Raw genomic sequence first — 16,876 nt, forward strand, 5'->3', positions numbered from 1 at the left:
CTTGCATTTTATTGGATTTATACCTAAATATTTCATTTTTATGGTAATGTAAGTGGTATTGTATTTTTAATTTTAAATCCCATGTTTTCATTGCTGGTATATAGGAAAGCAACAGACTTTTTATACGTTAACCTTGTAGCCTATAGCCTTACTATAATCACTTACCGGTTCCAGTTTTTTTAGTCCTTTTCCCCGATTTTCTACATAGATGAACATAGCATCTGCTAACAAAGACATTTCTTCCTTCCCAATCCATATAAATTTTACTTCCTTTTCTTGTTTTATTACATTAGCTAGAATATCTGTGCTGTTGAAAAGGAGAGGTAAGAAGAGACATCTTTGCCTTGTTCCTGATCTTTGTGGAAAAGCTTTGAGTTTCATTAACTATGCTGTAGGGTTTCTGTGCATGTTCTTTATCAAGTTGAGGAAGTTTCCTTCTATTCCTAGTTTACTCAATTTTTTTTTTTATCATGAATGGGTATTGGATATTGTCAAATACTTTTCTGCCTCTATTAATATGACTGTGTGATTTTTCTTGTTTAGCCTGTTAATATGATGGATTACACTAATTGATTTCCAAATGCTGAACAGCCTTGCATCAGCCTGGTTGTGGTGTATAACTCTTTTTATACACTGTTGGATTTCATTTGCTAATATTCTGTTGAGGATTTTTGTGCCTATGCTCACTGGCATACTGTTTTCTTTTAATGTCTTTGTCTGATTTTGGATTTAGAATAATGCTGGCCTCATAAAGTTAGAAAGTATTCCCTCTTCTTCTATTATCTAAAAGAGATTGTGGAGAATGGTATCATTTCTTCCTTAAGTGTTTGGAAGAATTCATCAGTAGACCCATCTGAGTCTGGTCCTTTATGTTTTGGTTATTAATTATTGATTCAATTTCCTTAATAGATAGAAGTCTGTTCACATTATCTGCTTCTTCTTGTGTGAGTTTTGACAGATTGTGTCTTTCAAGTAATTAGTCCTTTTAAAATCTTTTTTAAAAGATTTTATTTATTTATAAGAGAGAGCAGAGTAAGAAAAAGAGCACAAACAGGGAAGAAGGGTAAGAGGCAGAGGGAGAGGGAAAAGTAAATTCCCCCACTGAGCAGGGAACCTGATGATGCAGAGCTCAATCTCAGGACCCTGGGATCACAACCTGAGCTCAAGGCAGACACTTAACAGATGCAGCACCTCAGGTAATTTGACTTTTCATCAAGGTTATCAAATTTGCAGCATAGTTATTCATTGTATTCCATTATCTTTTTAATGTCAATAGAATCTATTCTTTTATTTCTGATATTAGTAAGTTGTGTCCTCTCTCTCTCTCTCTCTTTATTTTTTCAGTTATCCTGGCTAGAGGTATCAATTTTAGTAACCTTCTTGAAGAACCAGCTCTTGGTTTCACTGATTTTTTTTTCTATTGATTTCATTGATCAATTCCATTGATTTGTGCTCTAATTCTTATTTCCTTTCTTTTCCTGCTTTGGATTTAATCTGCTCTTCTTTTTCTAGTTTCCTAAGGTAAAAGCTTAGATGACTGGTTTTAGTTCTTCTTTTCTAATATATTAATTTAATGCTATAAATTTCCCTCTAAGCACTGCTTTCACTGCACCCTAAATTCTGATTAAATTGTATCATCATTTTCACAAGGTTCAAAATATTTTTTTTTACTTCTGTTGAGATTTCTTCTTTCTCTCTTGTGTTATTTGAAAATACATCACTTAATCTCTATATATTCAGGAATTCTCTGTTACCCTTCTGTTAATTAATTTCTAGTTTAGTTCCATTGTGCTCTGAGAGCAGACTGTTATATAACAAAATAATCCTAATTTGTCCATCTGTTTATCATTCCTGTCATTCATTTTACTTATATAAGCGCGCGCGCACGCGCGCACACACACACACACACACAAATGACCCTTAAGCAACATAGGTTTTAATTCCATGGATCCATCTATACATGGATTTTTTCATAAATACAGTACAGTACTGGGCACCTGGGTGGCTCAGTGGTTGAGCATCTGCCTTCAAGTCAGGGCATGATGCTGGGATCCTGGGATCGAGTCTCGCATCAGGATTGCCGCAGGGATCCTGAATACCCCTGTGTCTCTCCATCTCTCTGTATGTCTCTCATGAATAAATAACTAAATTTTTTTAAAGATTTTATTTATTTATTCATGAGAGATATACAGAGAGAGAGGCAGAGACACAGGCAGAGGGAGAAGCAGGCTCCATGCAGGGAACCTGACGTGGGACTCAATCCCAGGTCTCCAGATCACACCCTGGGCTGAAGGCGGCGCTAAACCACTGAGACACGTGGGCTGCCTAAATTTTTTTTTAAATACAGTACAGTTCTTTTTTTTTTTTTACATTTTTTTATTTTTTATAATAAATTTATTTTTTATTGGTGTTCAATTTACCAACATACAGAATAATACCCAATGCTCATCCCGTCAAGTGCCCCCATCAGTGCCCGTCACCCATTCAACCCCACCCCCCGCCCTCCTCCCTACAGTACAGTTCTGTAAATGTATTTTCTCTTTAAGATTTTGAAATCTTTTTCTCTAGCTCACTTTATTATAAAAATATAGTATATAATATATATAAAATACAAAATATGTATGTTAATGAACTGTTTATATTATTAGTAAGGGTAGCCTACAAGTTAAGTTTTAGGGAAGTCAAAAGTTATGCATGGATTTTCTAATATGCATGAGTCAGTGCCCCTAATCACCATATTTTCAAGGGTCAACTGTATGTGTAGCGATTGTATATGTTTCCAAATACATTGTTGCTATTATTTTGAACAAACTGTCAACTGTTATATTAAAAAAATAAAAACTTTTGGGGCACCTAGTGGCTCAGTGGTGGATTGTCTGCCTTTGGTTCAGGTCGACATCCTGGTGTCCCGGGATCAAGTCCCACGATCAGGCTCCCAGCGAGGAGCCTGCCTCTCCCTCTGCCTCTCTCTCTATGTCTCTCGTGCATAAATAAATAAAATATTTTTAAAAATAAATAAATAAATAAATAAATAAATAAATAAATAAATAAATAAATAAATAAAATAAAATAAAATAAAAAATAAAACCTTTCATTTTACCTTCATTTATTCAATCTTTTCTTTACGCAGATCCAAGTTTCTGACCTTTATTATTTCCTTCTCTCTAACGCACTTCTCTTAACATTTCTAGCAAGGTAGATCTAATGGCAACAAATTCCTTCAATTTTTGTTTGTCTGAGAAAGTTTTTCTTTCTCCTTCACTTTTGAAGGTCATTTCATAGGATACAGAATTCTAGGTTGATTTTTTTTCTCTCAACACTTGAAATTTTCACTTCTTTCTCTTCTTGTTCACATGATTTCTGAGAAATCAGAAGTAATTCTCATCTTTGCTCCTCTATAGGTATTTTTGTCCTCTAGATTCTGTCAAAATTTTTTATCTTTGATTTTCTTTAGTTTGAATATGATATGCTTCAGTGTACTTCTTTATTTATCCTGCTTGGTGTTTTCTGGGCTGCCTAACTCTGTAGTTTGGTGTTTGACATTAATTTGGGGAAAATCCTGTCATTGTTTCAAATATGTCTTCTGTTCCTTTCTCTCTTCTGGTGTTTCCATTACACATTTATTATATTTTTGTTGTTGTCCAAAGTTCTTGGCTATTCTACTCCTTTTTTTTTTCAGTCTTTGTGTCTTTATTCTCTTTGCTTCCCAGTTGTATAGCTTTCTATGGTTTAACTTCTAGCTCCAAATTCTTTCCTAAGTGGTATCCTGCCTACTAATGAATGAACCCATCAAGGGTATTCTTCATTTCTGTCAGAGTTTTGATTTCCAGCATTCTTTTTTTAGTTAAAATTTCCTTTCCTCTGCTGACATTGTCTATCTGATCTTGCATGCTACTCACTTTACCCACTAGAGCCCCTTAGCATGTTAATCATAGTTGTTTTAAATTCCTGATCTGATAATTCCAACATACCTGCCATGTCTAGTTCTACAGCTTATGCTGTGTCTTTAAATTGTGTTTTTTGCCTTCTAGTATGCCTTTTGTTTTTTGACTGTGACACATAATGTACTGGGTAAAAAGAACTACTATAAATAGGCCTTTAGTAATGTGGTGGTAAGATGGGGAGGAGGGGGAAGATAAGTGTTCTATTGTCCCATGATAATGTTACAGTCTTTTGGTGAGCCTGTGCATAGGGACTGTGAACTTAAGTGTTTCTCAGTTTTTTTCTATCCCCTCTAGGTGGGGCAGGATTGCTAGAGGAGGCTAGAGTTGCATATTTTCCTTCCACCAGGTCAGTTAGGCTCTAATAATATCCATCAGGTTAGGCTCTGGTTAACTAGTTTCTCCTAACAGCTGACCTTGTTAAGAACAGAGTGCTCTGGCATATTTCAAAATGGTTCCTTTTCCATTCCCCCAATTCAAAGCACGAGGGTTTTTTTCCCCAATATTTACTGTGATAAGCTAGTTGAGCTCTCGGAGGTAAATCTCATCTCATAGAATTGTGGTAGCCCCAGTGACTAGGTCCCCCTAGAATTTTAATTCTCAGAGCCTCCAGCAATTAATAAATTATTGTTCAGGTTTTCCTACCTGGACTTGGTTTCTGGCGTGATTTCTGCTCATGAATCTCTGGGATTCTGGGAAGCCATGCCTCCTTGTATTAACCTGTCTGACTCTTGGGGATCCCTGGGTGGCTCAGCAGTTTGGTGCCTGCCTTTAGCCCAGAGCGTGATCTGGAGTCCGAGGATCGAGTCTCACATCAGGCTCCCTGCATGGAGCCTGCATCTCCCTCTGCCTGTGTTGCTGCCCCTCTCTCTCTCTCTCTCTCTCTCTCTCTCATGAATAAATAAATAAAATCTTTTAAAAAAATAGATAACCTGTCTGACTCTCTGAGGGCAGCAATTTACCCTAAATCCTCCCCTTTCCTACAGATCCAAGAAAAGTTGTTGCTTTTTTCAGTTTGTTCAGCTTTTTACTTGTTTTTAGGACAAATGGCAACTGCCAAGCTCCTTACATGTGGAACTAATAACCACCACTGAACTTTTTAAAAATATTAACTTTTTATCCTTTTTACCAAGATGCCTAGATGAGTCCAAAGTAAAGACTCCATCAGCTAACCATGAAAAGGTATGCCTGGAGAAGGCAGCTGGTCCCCCAGACAAGTCCATCCTTCTAACCTAGGATGGATTATCCTCATTGCTCAAAAATTCAACCCTGCCAGAATTCCAGAGTTGACTTCATTCAGGGATACTGATTAATTCCTTTAAAAGTTCTAAGAAAGAGAGTATCTAAGATGTCAACTGTTATGGTTTAATTCTTAGAGGATGTCCCTCTTGTCACAGTTATTTACAAAAGAAGAGGCCTAGTGTTCATCACCATAGACCTTAGAACTCCCAAGATTAACTGAACAACTTTTAGACCTAATGTAATTATTAACTCCAAAGAAGGTGATCCAGTAAGTCTGCTTTTAAAAAATTATCAAACGAATCTATAGGGATCTACTGATCTCATATGTTCCTCTTTTCTCATACAGAGCATTTCACTGAAAACAAGTCTGCAGCTGTCCCTGGGTAAACTGACACCACATAAAGTTGCTCTCTTTAGGGAGAGGGTGAGAAATTCACTCTCCATCTACAGAAGAGCCAAAGGTATCCATGCACAGTCTTAAAAAAATCAGAAGACAGTGGCACTAGGGTGGCTCAGTCAGTTAAGCATCTGCCCTTGGCTTAGATCATGATCCCAGCGTCCTGGGATCAAGCCCTGCATTGGGCTCCCTGCTAAATGGGGAGTCTGCTTCTCTCTCTCCCTCTGTTTCCCCCCACCCTGCTCCACTCATACACTCTCTAATAAATACATTAAAAATATTTTTAAAAATATTTTATTGGGATCCCTGGGTGGCGCAGCGGTTTGGCGCCTGCCTTTGGCCCAGGGCACGATCCTGGAGACCCCGGATCGAATCCCACATCAGGCTCCCGGTGCATGGAGCCTGCTTCTCCCTCTGCCTATGTCTCTGCCTCTCTCTCTCTCTGTGACTATCATAAATAAATAAAAATTAAAAAAAAAAAAAAATATTTAAAAAAAAAAAAAATATTTTATTTACTTATTCATGAGAGACACACAGAGAGAGGCAGAGACACAAGCAGCAGAAGAAGCAGGCTCCCCTAGGGGAGCCAGATGCAAGACTCAATCCCAGGACCCTGGGATCACAGTGCCCCTAGTTTTCCTGATAAAATGCTAAAGAGCTATTGCCAAATAAGTGTGTGTTTCAGGGATGCAAAAGAGGGTAATTAAAGCATTTTTTGACTTTTATTTACCATACCATATAATAAATACATTTTACATCATAACCATGACATATGAACTTATGTATATATATCTACCCAAAACAGAAGTCATTAGCAAAAATACCACAATTATCCTCAATATATCTGACGCTTTGGGTTATTTTCTATCTCGTTTCCTAAAAATGCTGTCCATGCCCCAGTAAAATATGTCATGACTTTGTAATGATTTGTGATCTGGAATTTGAAAAATATTGGAATTCTGTAACAAATATGGGAACAAGCAATAAATAAACTAGAAAAAGAGTTGTAAAATAATGGTTACTTACTTGGTTGCTGCAAAAACAACATTGAAGGGCACCTGTTGATGAAATGGAAGGAAAGGCCTGCAGAGAAAGAAGAACACAAACGCGTGGGACTTTTGCAATGTGTACTCTCTGAGCTTTACTCTAATTTCCATATTCATCCTTGAAAATCAGTGAGCTTGAATATCCCACCCTGGTAATCCTCAAATCTGGGCACAAAATCACTAGAGAGTGGGAAGATTTCTTTTTGTTTTTTGTTTTTTTTTTTGTTTTGTTTTGTTTTGTTTTTAATTTATGATAGTCACACAGAGAGAGAGAAAGAGAGAGAGAGAGGCAGAGACACAGGCAGAGGGAGAAGCAGGCTTCATGCATCGGGAGCCCGATGTGGGATTCGATCCCGGGTCTCCAGGATCGTGCCCTGGGCCAAAGGCAGGCGCCAAACCACTGTGCCACCCAGGGATCTGAGAGTGGGAAGATTTCTATTTTGTGTTTCTTTTTTAAGATTTTATTTACTTATTCATGAGAGACACAGATTGAGAGGCAGAGACACAGGCAGAGGAAGAAGCTCCTGCAGGGAGCCCAGTGTAGGACTCCATCCTGGGACCCCAGGATCACGCCCTGGGCCAAAGGCAGATGCTCAACCTCTGAGCCACCCAGGCATCCCTGTGTTAAAAATTTAACATTTCTCGGGGCGCCTGGCTGGCTCAGTTGGTTAAGCTTCTGCCTTTGGCTCAGGTTATAATCTCAGGATTGTGGGATCCAGTGGAGCCCCGCTTAGTCATGGGCTTCCTGCTCAGTGGGGAGTCTGCTTCTCCCTCTCTCTCTGCTCCTCTCACTGCTTATGCTCTCTCTCCTTCTCACTGTCTCAAATAAATAAATAAATAAATAAAATATTTAAAGAAAAATTTACCATTTCTCTAAAAAGTCAGCATTATAAAACTTCTATAAGGAGGTTGCTCACAAATAATAATGTAGACTACAAATTTACTTTTTCAAGGAAGCTTATGTACATGTGACATCAAGACTATTTTTCTAACAAGATAAGACCTATAGGGAGATCTTTATTTTAATTTAATCTAACTATATGATTATCACATGATTATTGATCACAAATGAAACAAAGTGAAACTTTCAACCATGTTAGTTTTGGCAAGATTCACACAAAGACAGTGAATGTCGCCTATTTGCCCACTTTTAACAATTTCCCATGTACTATGACTATCACGGTGTCTCTCCTGTACTTCACTTGACTTGATGACTTCATTTTGTTCTCAAATATACATTCTTACTTACACTAATACCTCTGAGATTAGGCAGATTTAGCTGTAATCCCAGATCTGCCACTTGCTAACTTAAGAGACTTCAGGGATCCCTGGGTGGCGCAGCGGTTTGGCGCCTGCCTTTGGCCCAGGGCGCGATCCTAGAGACCCGGGATCGAGTCCCACGTCGGGCTCCCGGTGCATGGAGCCTGCTTCTCCCTCTGCCTATGTCTCTGCCTCTCTTTCTCTCTGTGTGTGACTATCATAAATAAATAAAAAATTAAAAAAAAAAAAGAGACTTCAAGCAATTGTTTTCTCCTCTCTTGGTCTCAGCTTCCTTACTAATAGGGATAATACATCTTATCCTACATTTCTGTTGTAAAAATTAATTATATAGGGGCACCTGGCTGGCTCACTTGGTAGAGCATGCAACTCTTGATCTCGGGGCTGTGAGTTCAAGCCCCACATTGGGTGTAGAGATTTCTTAAAAATAAAGTCTAAAAAAATTGATTTTATATACATAAAGTACTAAACTGGTACCTAACACATTGCATGCACTCAAAAGTGATAGCTGCTATCATTATCATAAAGACACTTTCTTTCTTCCTTTTTTTAAAAGATTTTATTTATTTATTCATGAGAGACACAGAGAGAAGCAGAGACATAGGCAAAGGGAGAAGCAAGCTCCCTGCAGGGAGCCCGATATGGCACTGGATCCCAGGACTTGGGGACCACGACCTGAGCCAAAGGCAGATGCTCAACCACTGAGCCACCCAGGTACCCCATAAACATTTTCTAATAAAATCCAGGGCTCATTTTCATTAGTAATTACTTTTTACCTTTCAAAATATTTATAGCGATTCTTTCCAGTCACGTCAGGATCTTCATAAACCTCTTTAGCCATCTGGAAAGATGTATCCATTCTAAAATGAAGCAGGAAAACATTATTAAAGTCTGACATGTCATTTCCAAATATAATTTCTATATTTAATAGTTTTAGATCTACAAAGTAGAAGATATACAGGGTATCTGATGAAACTGAGACCAAAGTCTTCTACAACATGCATCTGACTGACCTACATCTCAGACTAGATAACAATTACTTTCCCTGAACCAGGAAACTAGGGGCTAACAAGAGAAAGTAAGAGTAAGAAAAGAGTAGATTTATGAAAACTCACATACAAAAATGCATGCATTTAATCAATAGTCCATAGGAATAACAGAGTTTTAAGAGACAACTTTTTATGTCCAGGTTGAAAGGTAGCTTTTTTTCTTTTACTTTCCTAGGTATGACTTGTAAATAATTAAAAGAACAAAGAATTCAAGATACTTATCTCTGAAGGTGCTCTGGCTGCAAATCTCCAAATATATATATATATTTAGATACTAACAGAAGGGTATAGTTACAATTTCTAAGATGGATCAAAGAAACAAATTCAGTCACCTCTACCTCTACCTTTGGCAGCAAACTGTCATTTAATATATATATTCACTCCAAGCTTCTGAGAACATCTACTAACCTATAAACCCATAACCATTGCCCCTGAATCCAGCTCATTTTGGTCAGAGGACTTAAGAGAGTAATTTGGGGTCCATTGATCTAGGTATAACAATTGTACTTTTAAAAAAGTGCAGAATAAAAAAATCTTAAGAAGAAAAATGCATTCATTAAAAACATGAGAAGCAGCTGAAGCTACCAGACACTTACATAGCAAGCTGCCAGAGGCCTTCTCTGTGTTTCTCCTCCTGTCCTTTCCATTCCCGGCGCATGAATGCTGGGACAGGGTCAACCTTGCTCCAATACAGAGAATATCTTGGATAATGGATCAAGTTACTGAACATGGTTCTAAACCTGGGAACTCTTCTCTAATATTAGGACAGGGAGGCAGGGGGAAAAAAAAGACAAAATGTTACCTTCAGATTTTCTAAAGCATTTTATTTATTTTTGTAAATTTTTTGACAGCTATAAAACAGTGTATGTGGCACAGAAAGAAGGGTAGTTGTACATACACAGAATATCTCCAGAAAGATACCCAAGAAACTGATGACAGTGGATGATCATGAGAAGGGGGCTGAGGGTTAGAATTCCTTTGTACTGTACATGTTTTTGTACTACTTGAATTCTTTATCACGGGCACATATAACTTTTCCCACTGAAATAAATTAGGTTATAATGACTCTTTTATTCACTATTAGTTAATTAATCTTCACACTGGGCCACAAATATCAAGATGTCCCCTAGTAATCATGGCAGAGTAATTTCTGCAGAATATAAAATCCACTGGTGTTCTGATTATTAGTCAATCTGATCAGTGTGGTTAGCAAAACTAGGTGGTTGAAATTCATTAGGCTGCCTTAGTGAATGAATTAGACCTACCAGTCTGTTTCGAATCAGGTTAGCTTGGATATTTGCCTGTGTGTGATCTTTCTCACTTGACACAATAAACAATGGATCTGCAAAATCAACAATAAAGTGGTATAAGGAATAGAATATATCTACTCTTGACTGAGAATAATGGCAAAACAATGTAATTTCTTAATTGGAAAACAAATTACAAGATTTAGATATTGCCTAACTCTACAGCAGCTCATACATCTCTACCACCAGTGAGAGTCTGTTAGATGCATTTCTTCTCTATGTATTCCAAAGTCAGTTTATGCAATAGGAAGGTAAGAAGAAGGCCTGATATATTCTCAAGCACCAAAATCTAAACACATTGTCTTTCCTCTCCTAAGAACAAACTACCTTCTGGGTCTGGGTAGCCCAGGAAATACTCTAAGACAAAAGACCCCGCATACACTAACTATACTCATTTGCAAGTAAAAGAAATAACATACTGGAACACTACCTCTCATATTCAGTACAAGGGAAAGATACAAACTCTTAACAACATGTCACCTCTGAATTGATAAACATAGTAAGAAAATGTCATTCTCTAATAATAAATAAATAAAATCAGCTATAATTCACTCCTTAAATTTAGAAGGATGTTGATGATGGACTAAATTTTTTCTCCAAAGTTCAACAAAAGATTACTCTGTTATTATAAGTATGGGCTTGATAGGTATATCTTTTTTTTTTTTTAGTATAAATTTATTTTTATTGGTGTTCAACTTGCCAACATATAGAATAACACCCAGTGCTCATCATCCCATCAAGTGCCCCCCTCAGTGCCCATCACCTAGTCACCCCACCCTCTACCCACCTCCCTTCCACCCCTCCTAGTTCGTTTCCCAGAGTTACGAGTCTCTCATGCTCTGTCTCCCTTTTTGACATTTCCCACTCATTTTTTTTCCTTTCCCCTTTATTCTCGATAGGTATATCTTTAAAGCAACAGAGAATATTTAGGATTATACCATCCCTTAAAATTAAATAATATGACATTAAATTCATAAGCTACCATCAGATACAGACTTGATTTCCTAAGTAGTCATCTCTTGAGAAACAAATACACTGACCAACTAGTCTAGATCACTTGGCAACATAAATCTTCACAGAAATTACTAATTGTTATTGTGATTTAAAGGTAACTTAAATTTAATTTAGATTACATGAGTCAATTCCTAGAGTCTTAAAACTCCTCAGTTACCCAACAAAAATGATTTATTAGATGTAGACACTTAATATTCTCCCCATGGCTGGAAAGCTACAGGAGGCTCAGCTCTCTTTCATTCATGAAAGATTTATTGATGGGTTACTATGTTTGAGGTGCCTAGAACATATCAAGGAAAAAGATAAAGGTCCCTGACCTCATGAGAGAGAGGCAATAAACAACACAACAAACTAACATTTTATACAATACATTAGAGGATAGTAAGTGCTACTAAAAAAAAAAAAAGTCGGGGAAGAGCAAGTGAGGGAGATTGGGTTGCAATTTTACACAGCGTAGTCAGGGCAGGCCTCACTGAGAGGTGACATTTAAGCAGACTTGCAAGTGGGGAGTTAACTACACAGTTGTCTGAAGGAAGAGCATGTGAAGCAAAGAAACAGCTTGAGCAAAGGCCCTATGATGGCAGCATGCCTGACATGTTTGAAAAAGAGCAGAGACCAAAGGCATGGAAACAGAGGAAGAGAGACAAAATATAGCAGATCAAAGGTCAGACAAGTTACCAGGGGCCTAGATCACATGGGGCTTTGTGGGCCACTAAAAAGACTTTGGCTTTTAATCTGAGTGAGGTGGGAAACCACTGCAAGATTTTGAGGCGAGAAGGGGCAAAATCTGACTTACATTTTTAAATGTTCATTGTAGGGGCTCCTGGGTGGCTCAGTCAGTTAAGCATCTGACTCTTGGTTTCAGCTCAGGACATGATCTCAGGGCTGTGGGACTGAGCCCCACATAGGGCTCTGCACTCAGTAAGGAGTCTGCTTGGGATTTTCTCCCTATCCCTCTGCCTCTCCCTCCCCTTCTGCCTGTCTGCCCCTCTCCCCACTCATGCATATGCATACTCTAAAATAAATATTTTTTTAAAATGTTCATTGTGGCTACCCAGTGAAGAACAGATTGTATGGAAGTTATGAAAAGGACAGGGAGACCTATTAGAAGGCTCATGCAGTGAGCCTAGAGAAGAGATGATGGTGATGGCAATAGAAGTGATGAAATGGGGCAGGATTCTAGATCTATTTTTAAAGTGGAACAGAGAAGAATTTTTAATGGATTGGAATGGTGTATGAGAGAGAGAGAGAGAGAGAGAGGGGACAATGATGGCTCTAAGATTTTTGGACTTTAGTAACTAAAGTATGGGGTTGGTATCAATTGACACAGGAAAGCCTGTGGGTTTGTAGGGAGAATGTGAAAAGCAGGCCTTAGGTGTTTATTATATGTCCAAGTGGAGAAACAAGGAGGCAATTTGGTGGGGTTTTTTAAATATTTTATTTATTTATTCATGAAAGACACAGAGAGAGAGGCAGAGACATAGGCAGAGGGAGAAGCAGGCTCCTCTCAGGGAGTCAGATGTGGGACTTGATCCTGTGACTCCAGGATCATGCCCTGGGCTGAAGGTAGGTGCTCAATCGCTGAGCCAGCCAGGCGTCCCAAAAGAGGCAATTTGCTACACAAATCTACAGTTTGAGAGAGAAGTCTGGACCAGCGAATATGTATTTGGGAATCATCACCTTTAGATATACTCTTCTTTAGCTGCAGCACCCAAATCCATATCTATGATTCAAGTTGGGAAATTATGGAAATGGGGCTGATTAGAAACGACAAAGGCAAAAAAAAATTTTTTTTTAATGAAAAAAAAAAAAAGAAATGACAAAGGCAAATTTTATGGCCCCAAATAACAGGCTAGCGTATTGGAAGACCGAATGAATGTACTTGCTTAAAGGGAAGAAGGCTGTAGCTTCAACCTGTCTGATATACTGGGAACAGAACGGGACAAAGGGAAATTTCTATTCATACTCTTATTTTAAGTGATTTAAGAGATGTCACTGGGTCTATGGTTCTAACTGTGTCGTTCCTCTTAAATGAATTTAGCCTACATTTCCCCTAAGTCTGAATAATAAATTACAAGCCATCCTCCTCTTCTTCCCATAAGGAGTACAAAAGCATGCTATCTACAGAAACACTCCTGCCACCTATAGAAGATAATGGCACAATAGCGTATGAGTTATGACTACACATTCTGCGACGTGTCCTACAAGTGTGATCATAATCAGTGCTCGAAAGGCAACAGTAGGACCTCTGAGATGCCCAGATAATAGCACTCACCAGGTATCACTTGCTTATTCCTAGGTAAGTATTAAGTGCTTTATGTGCAATATTTCATTTAATTCTCACAAAAACTCAATGAGGTAGGCACTAGGGCTCCTTTTTAAAGGGAAGGAAACTGAGGCTTCAAGAAGTTAGCCACTTACTGACAGAATTTCAACTCCGATCCTTCTGGCTCCCAGGCCTAATATTATCAATACTCCATGAATTTTATGGATTAAAGTTTCCTACGAAAACCATGAAAAAGTCCCTCAACCAATTTACCCATACTGTAGAAACTGTTGTGACAAGCCTAGGAAGTTGTCATAACCAAGTAATCATGAGAGAGAGAGGAAGTATGTAAACTTTTAGGCAAAAGTATAATGAATTGCATATTCTGGGGGAAAAGAAAGGAGGAAAGAGTTTATGACAAACCTAGAAAGCATTTTAAAACATTTTTGGAAAACTATATCATATATTTAAAAGCTTTAATTATCAGGGCAGTAGTGTAGCTACTAATCAATATACAAATTCAGGAAAGTGACAGTGTATGGTGGTCACTCTGGGAGGCACTTGAGAGATACAAAGCATTTACCAAAAAACTAAAAGTAAAATGCAGGGACTCCTGGGTGGCTCAGCAGTTGAGCATCTGCTTTCCACTCAGGGCATGATCCCAGAGTCCCGGGATCGAGTTCGGCATTGGACTCCCTGCATGGAGCCTGCTTCTCCCTCTGCCTATGTCTCTGCTTCTCTCTCTGTGTGTCTCTCAAGAATAAATAAATAACATCTTCTTAAAAATTTTAAAAATAAAAAAATAAAAGTAAAATGCAAAATGGTATATAAAGGAGGTAAAAATCTATTAAGAAAATGATGTTAACTTTAATACTAAGAAAAACAAGGTATTAGAATCTATCTTAATTGCTAGAGTGATCAGAAGAGTAAAAATTACATTTAGTGAAGACATCCAAAGCTGATTAGAGGAGCAAAAGCCTTGCAGACAATTAACTATGATGAAAAGGCCATTAGGTTTGAGGGGTGGGAGCGAGGAAAGGGTGAAAAGGCTTAGAAAGGTGTTCATATGTGTACAACTGACCACCACCACAGCTCTGCCAGGGTGGAAATCTGACCCAGGCCAGTCAATTCATTGGCTTGTCAACAACATATCTTATTTCTCTCTTCAATTTTCAGCTAAGATACACGAGGACTCTATACAATTGGTAGTGAGCTTTAGGACAAGAGGTCATGGAGACTGCCACTCCAGTCCCTGTCATAGTAAGAGAAATCCATAAACAAGTTGCTTTCTGTCAGATGGAAGAAGGGAAACATATGCACAGAAAAAAACAAGGGTTAGAGTTGCCAGATAAAATACAGGATGCCCAGTTATATTTAAATTTCATATAAGCAATGAATAACTTTTTATATAGACATATCCCAAATATTGCATGGGGCTAAAAATTTATACTAAAATATTATTCGTTATTTTTCTCAAATTCAAGTTTAACTGTGTGCATCCTGTATCTTTACTTGCTAAATCTGACAACCTAAACAAGGTAAAAAACCGTAAGGCCCAAGAAATCACACAGAAGGGTACCACACCTTAGTTCTAACCTTCCCTGTCTTGGTTCTACTTTGTCCTGGCTATACTTGCTTCCCGTCCATTAACAGCTGTGAGACTGCCTGTTTTATTGGAACAATCCAAACTTTATTTGGCCTATTCTGAGTGGGTTTCTCTTCCTTGCAAGGGATATGGAAACGTTTTGCAATCCTTCTGCCAAAAAAAAAAAAAAAAAGAGAGACGAGCTTGATAAATTCTTGCCTTTCTTTACTGAAGAGGTCTATCCAATTCCCAAATTACTTTTGAAACTGTAGTGATGTGTTTACAGTTTACTAGACTTCTTTTACAAGATGAAACCAAGAGTGAATAAAGAAAACCACCGGCCAGAATAGCTACGCAACCATTACATACCCCCTATACCACGAAATGGGTAACCGATGGATTCCCATTCAAAGAAGATTCTGGGAATCCTAGAGGAGATACCACATGGTTTATTTTTTATTTTATTTTATATTTTATTTTATTTTATATATTTTATTTTATTTTATTTATTTTATTATTTTATTATTTATTTTATTATTTTATTTTATTTTTTACCACATGGTTTAAAAGCAACCTAAGGCTCAAGTGAAGAGCATGAGACTGCGGAGGGCGATATTAGAAAAAAAAAAAACAACTCACGTTTAACTGCTTAAAATTCTTATAATAAATTCAAGTTTCAGTAAACATTTATGAAGTAGCGAGCACATGCACCAACACTGGAATAGTTTGGAAGACACCCAAAGGCTGCAAAAATGTATAAAACCAGTACTTCAAGAACTCCAGGAACTTAGTGGACCTAGTTTATAAGCAATGCTCTGATGAGTAACAGTAAGGTTTTTGTTTTTTTAAGAAGAGAAAACTAAAAACAAAGGTGAGATAAGACTGCTCCTTCCTTATCTACAAAGCCAAAGGTGGAGCTGCCGGGAGAACCGGAGCGGGAGCGTCCTTTTGGTCCGGCCCTTCACACAGGTGGAATGTGCGAATGTTGAGAGAATCTCCAAATTTAGCAAATCACTGCCTGCTTTCCTGGATAACAGAACACCCGGGACCGCTTCAGGCTGTGCAAGTCCCCAGGGAAAAGACGGTGGGAACAGCGAGGCGATCCCGCGCGGGGCTCCGGGACCGGGCGCACCTGCGGCTTCCGACGCCCGCGGGGAGCACCGCCGGGGGCGGGCGGGGGGGGACCTCGGGGCAGTGCCCACCCGACAGAGGATACCCGCGGGCGCGGAATCTGTCCCGAGGCTCAGCTTCCGTTCACCGCGCCCCAGGTCCCGCAGCCCACCTGGCCCAGGATTCCACGACCCAGGAGGGAGGTCCGGGGCAGCGCTTACCGTACAGAAAATCATACGGTCGATTGGCGGAGACACTGCCGCTGGCCCCCGGCTTCTCCCTGCACCGGGTCTGAGGCAGCTGCGGGCTGGGCGGGGGCTCCTCGATAGTCACCACGCGGCTCATGGTGCAGCCCTGACCCTCCCGCCAGCTAGGGACCCACTACCGACGCCCGGCCGCGGCGTGCACGGTAGCCATGGTAACCTGCGTCCGCGCGCCGGGACCAGGGGCGGGGCGAACGCGCGGGGCGGGGCTTGAGGCGGAAGGGGCGGGTTTGGCGTGGGAGACGGCCCCGGTAGGGTGCGGGAGCGGAAGGGGCGGGGCTAGGCGCTGGACGGGAAGGCGAGCGCGCAGGCGCCGGGAGGATGGGCGGGGCCCCGCGAGAAGAGAGATGGGAAAGGAGGGGGTCGAGGGGTCGAGGG

At 39.4% G+C, this 16,876-nt stretch overlaps 1 protein-coding gene across 4 annotated transcripts in view; it reads right to left on the reverse strand.

Annotated features, from left to right (window-relative positions):
* The window catches only part of CFAP91 (cilia and flagella associated protein 91), a 104,377-nt gene that overhangs the window by 77,788 nt on the left and 9,713 nt on the right, over nucleotides 1–16,876 (reverse strand). For 2 of the 4 annotated variants that reach the window (XM_072812341.1, XM_072812342.1), the window contains exons 4-7: nucleotides 10,219–10,295; nucleotides 9,550–9,707; nucleotides 8,681–8,764; nucleotides 6,607–6,663 (exon numbers count right to left, since the gene is read on the reverse strand). In XM_072812341.1, coding sequence (XP_072668442.1) covers nucleotides 6,607–6,663; nucleotides 8,681–8,764; nucleotides 9,550–9,683 — 275 coding nt within the window. In that variant the 5' untranslated portion in view covers nucleotides 9,684–9,707; nucleotides 10,219–10,295. Of the gene's footprint in view, nucleotides 1–6,606; nucleotides 6,664–8,680; nucleotides 8,765–9,549; nucleotides 9,708–10,218; nucleotides 10,296–16,456; nucleotides 16,695–16,876 lie in introns of those variants that run through there. The other 2 variants (XM_072812339.1, XM_072812340.1) reach the window with 2 other exon arrangements.

Source organism: Canis lupus, chromosome 35, assembly GCF_048164855.1.
Source record: "Canis lupus baileyi chromosome 35, mCanLup2.hap1, whole genome shotgun sequence".
Classification (NCBI taxonomy): domain Eukaryota; kingdom Metazoa; phylum Chordata; class Mammalia; order Carnivora; family Canidae; genus Canis; species Canis lupus.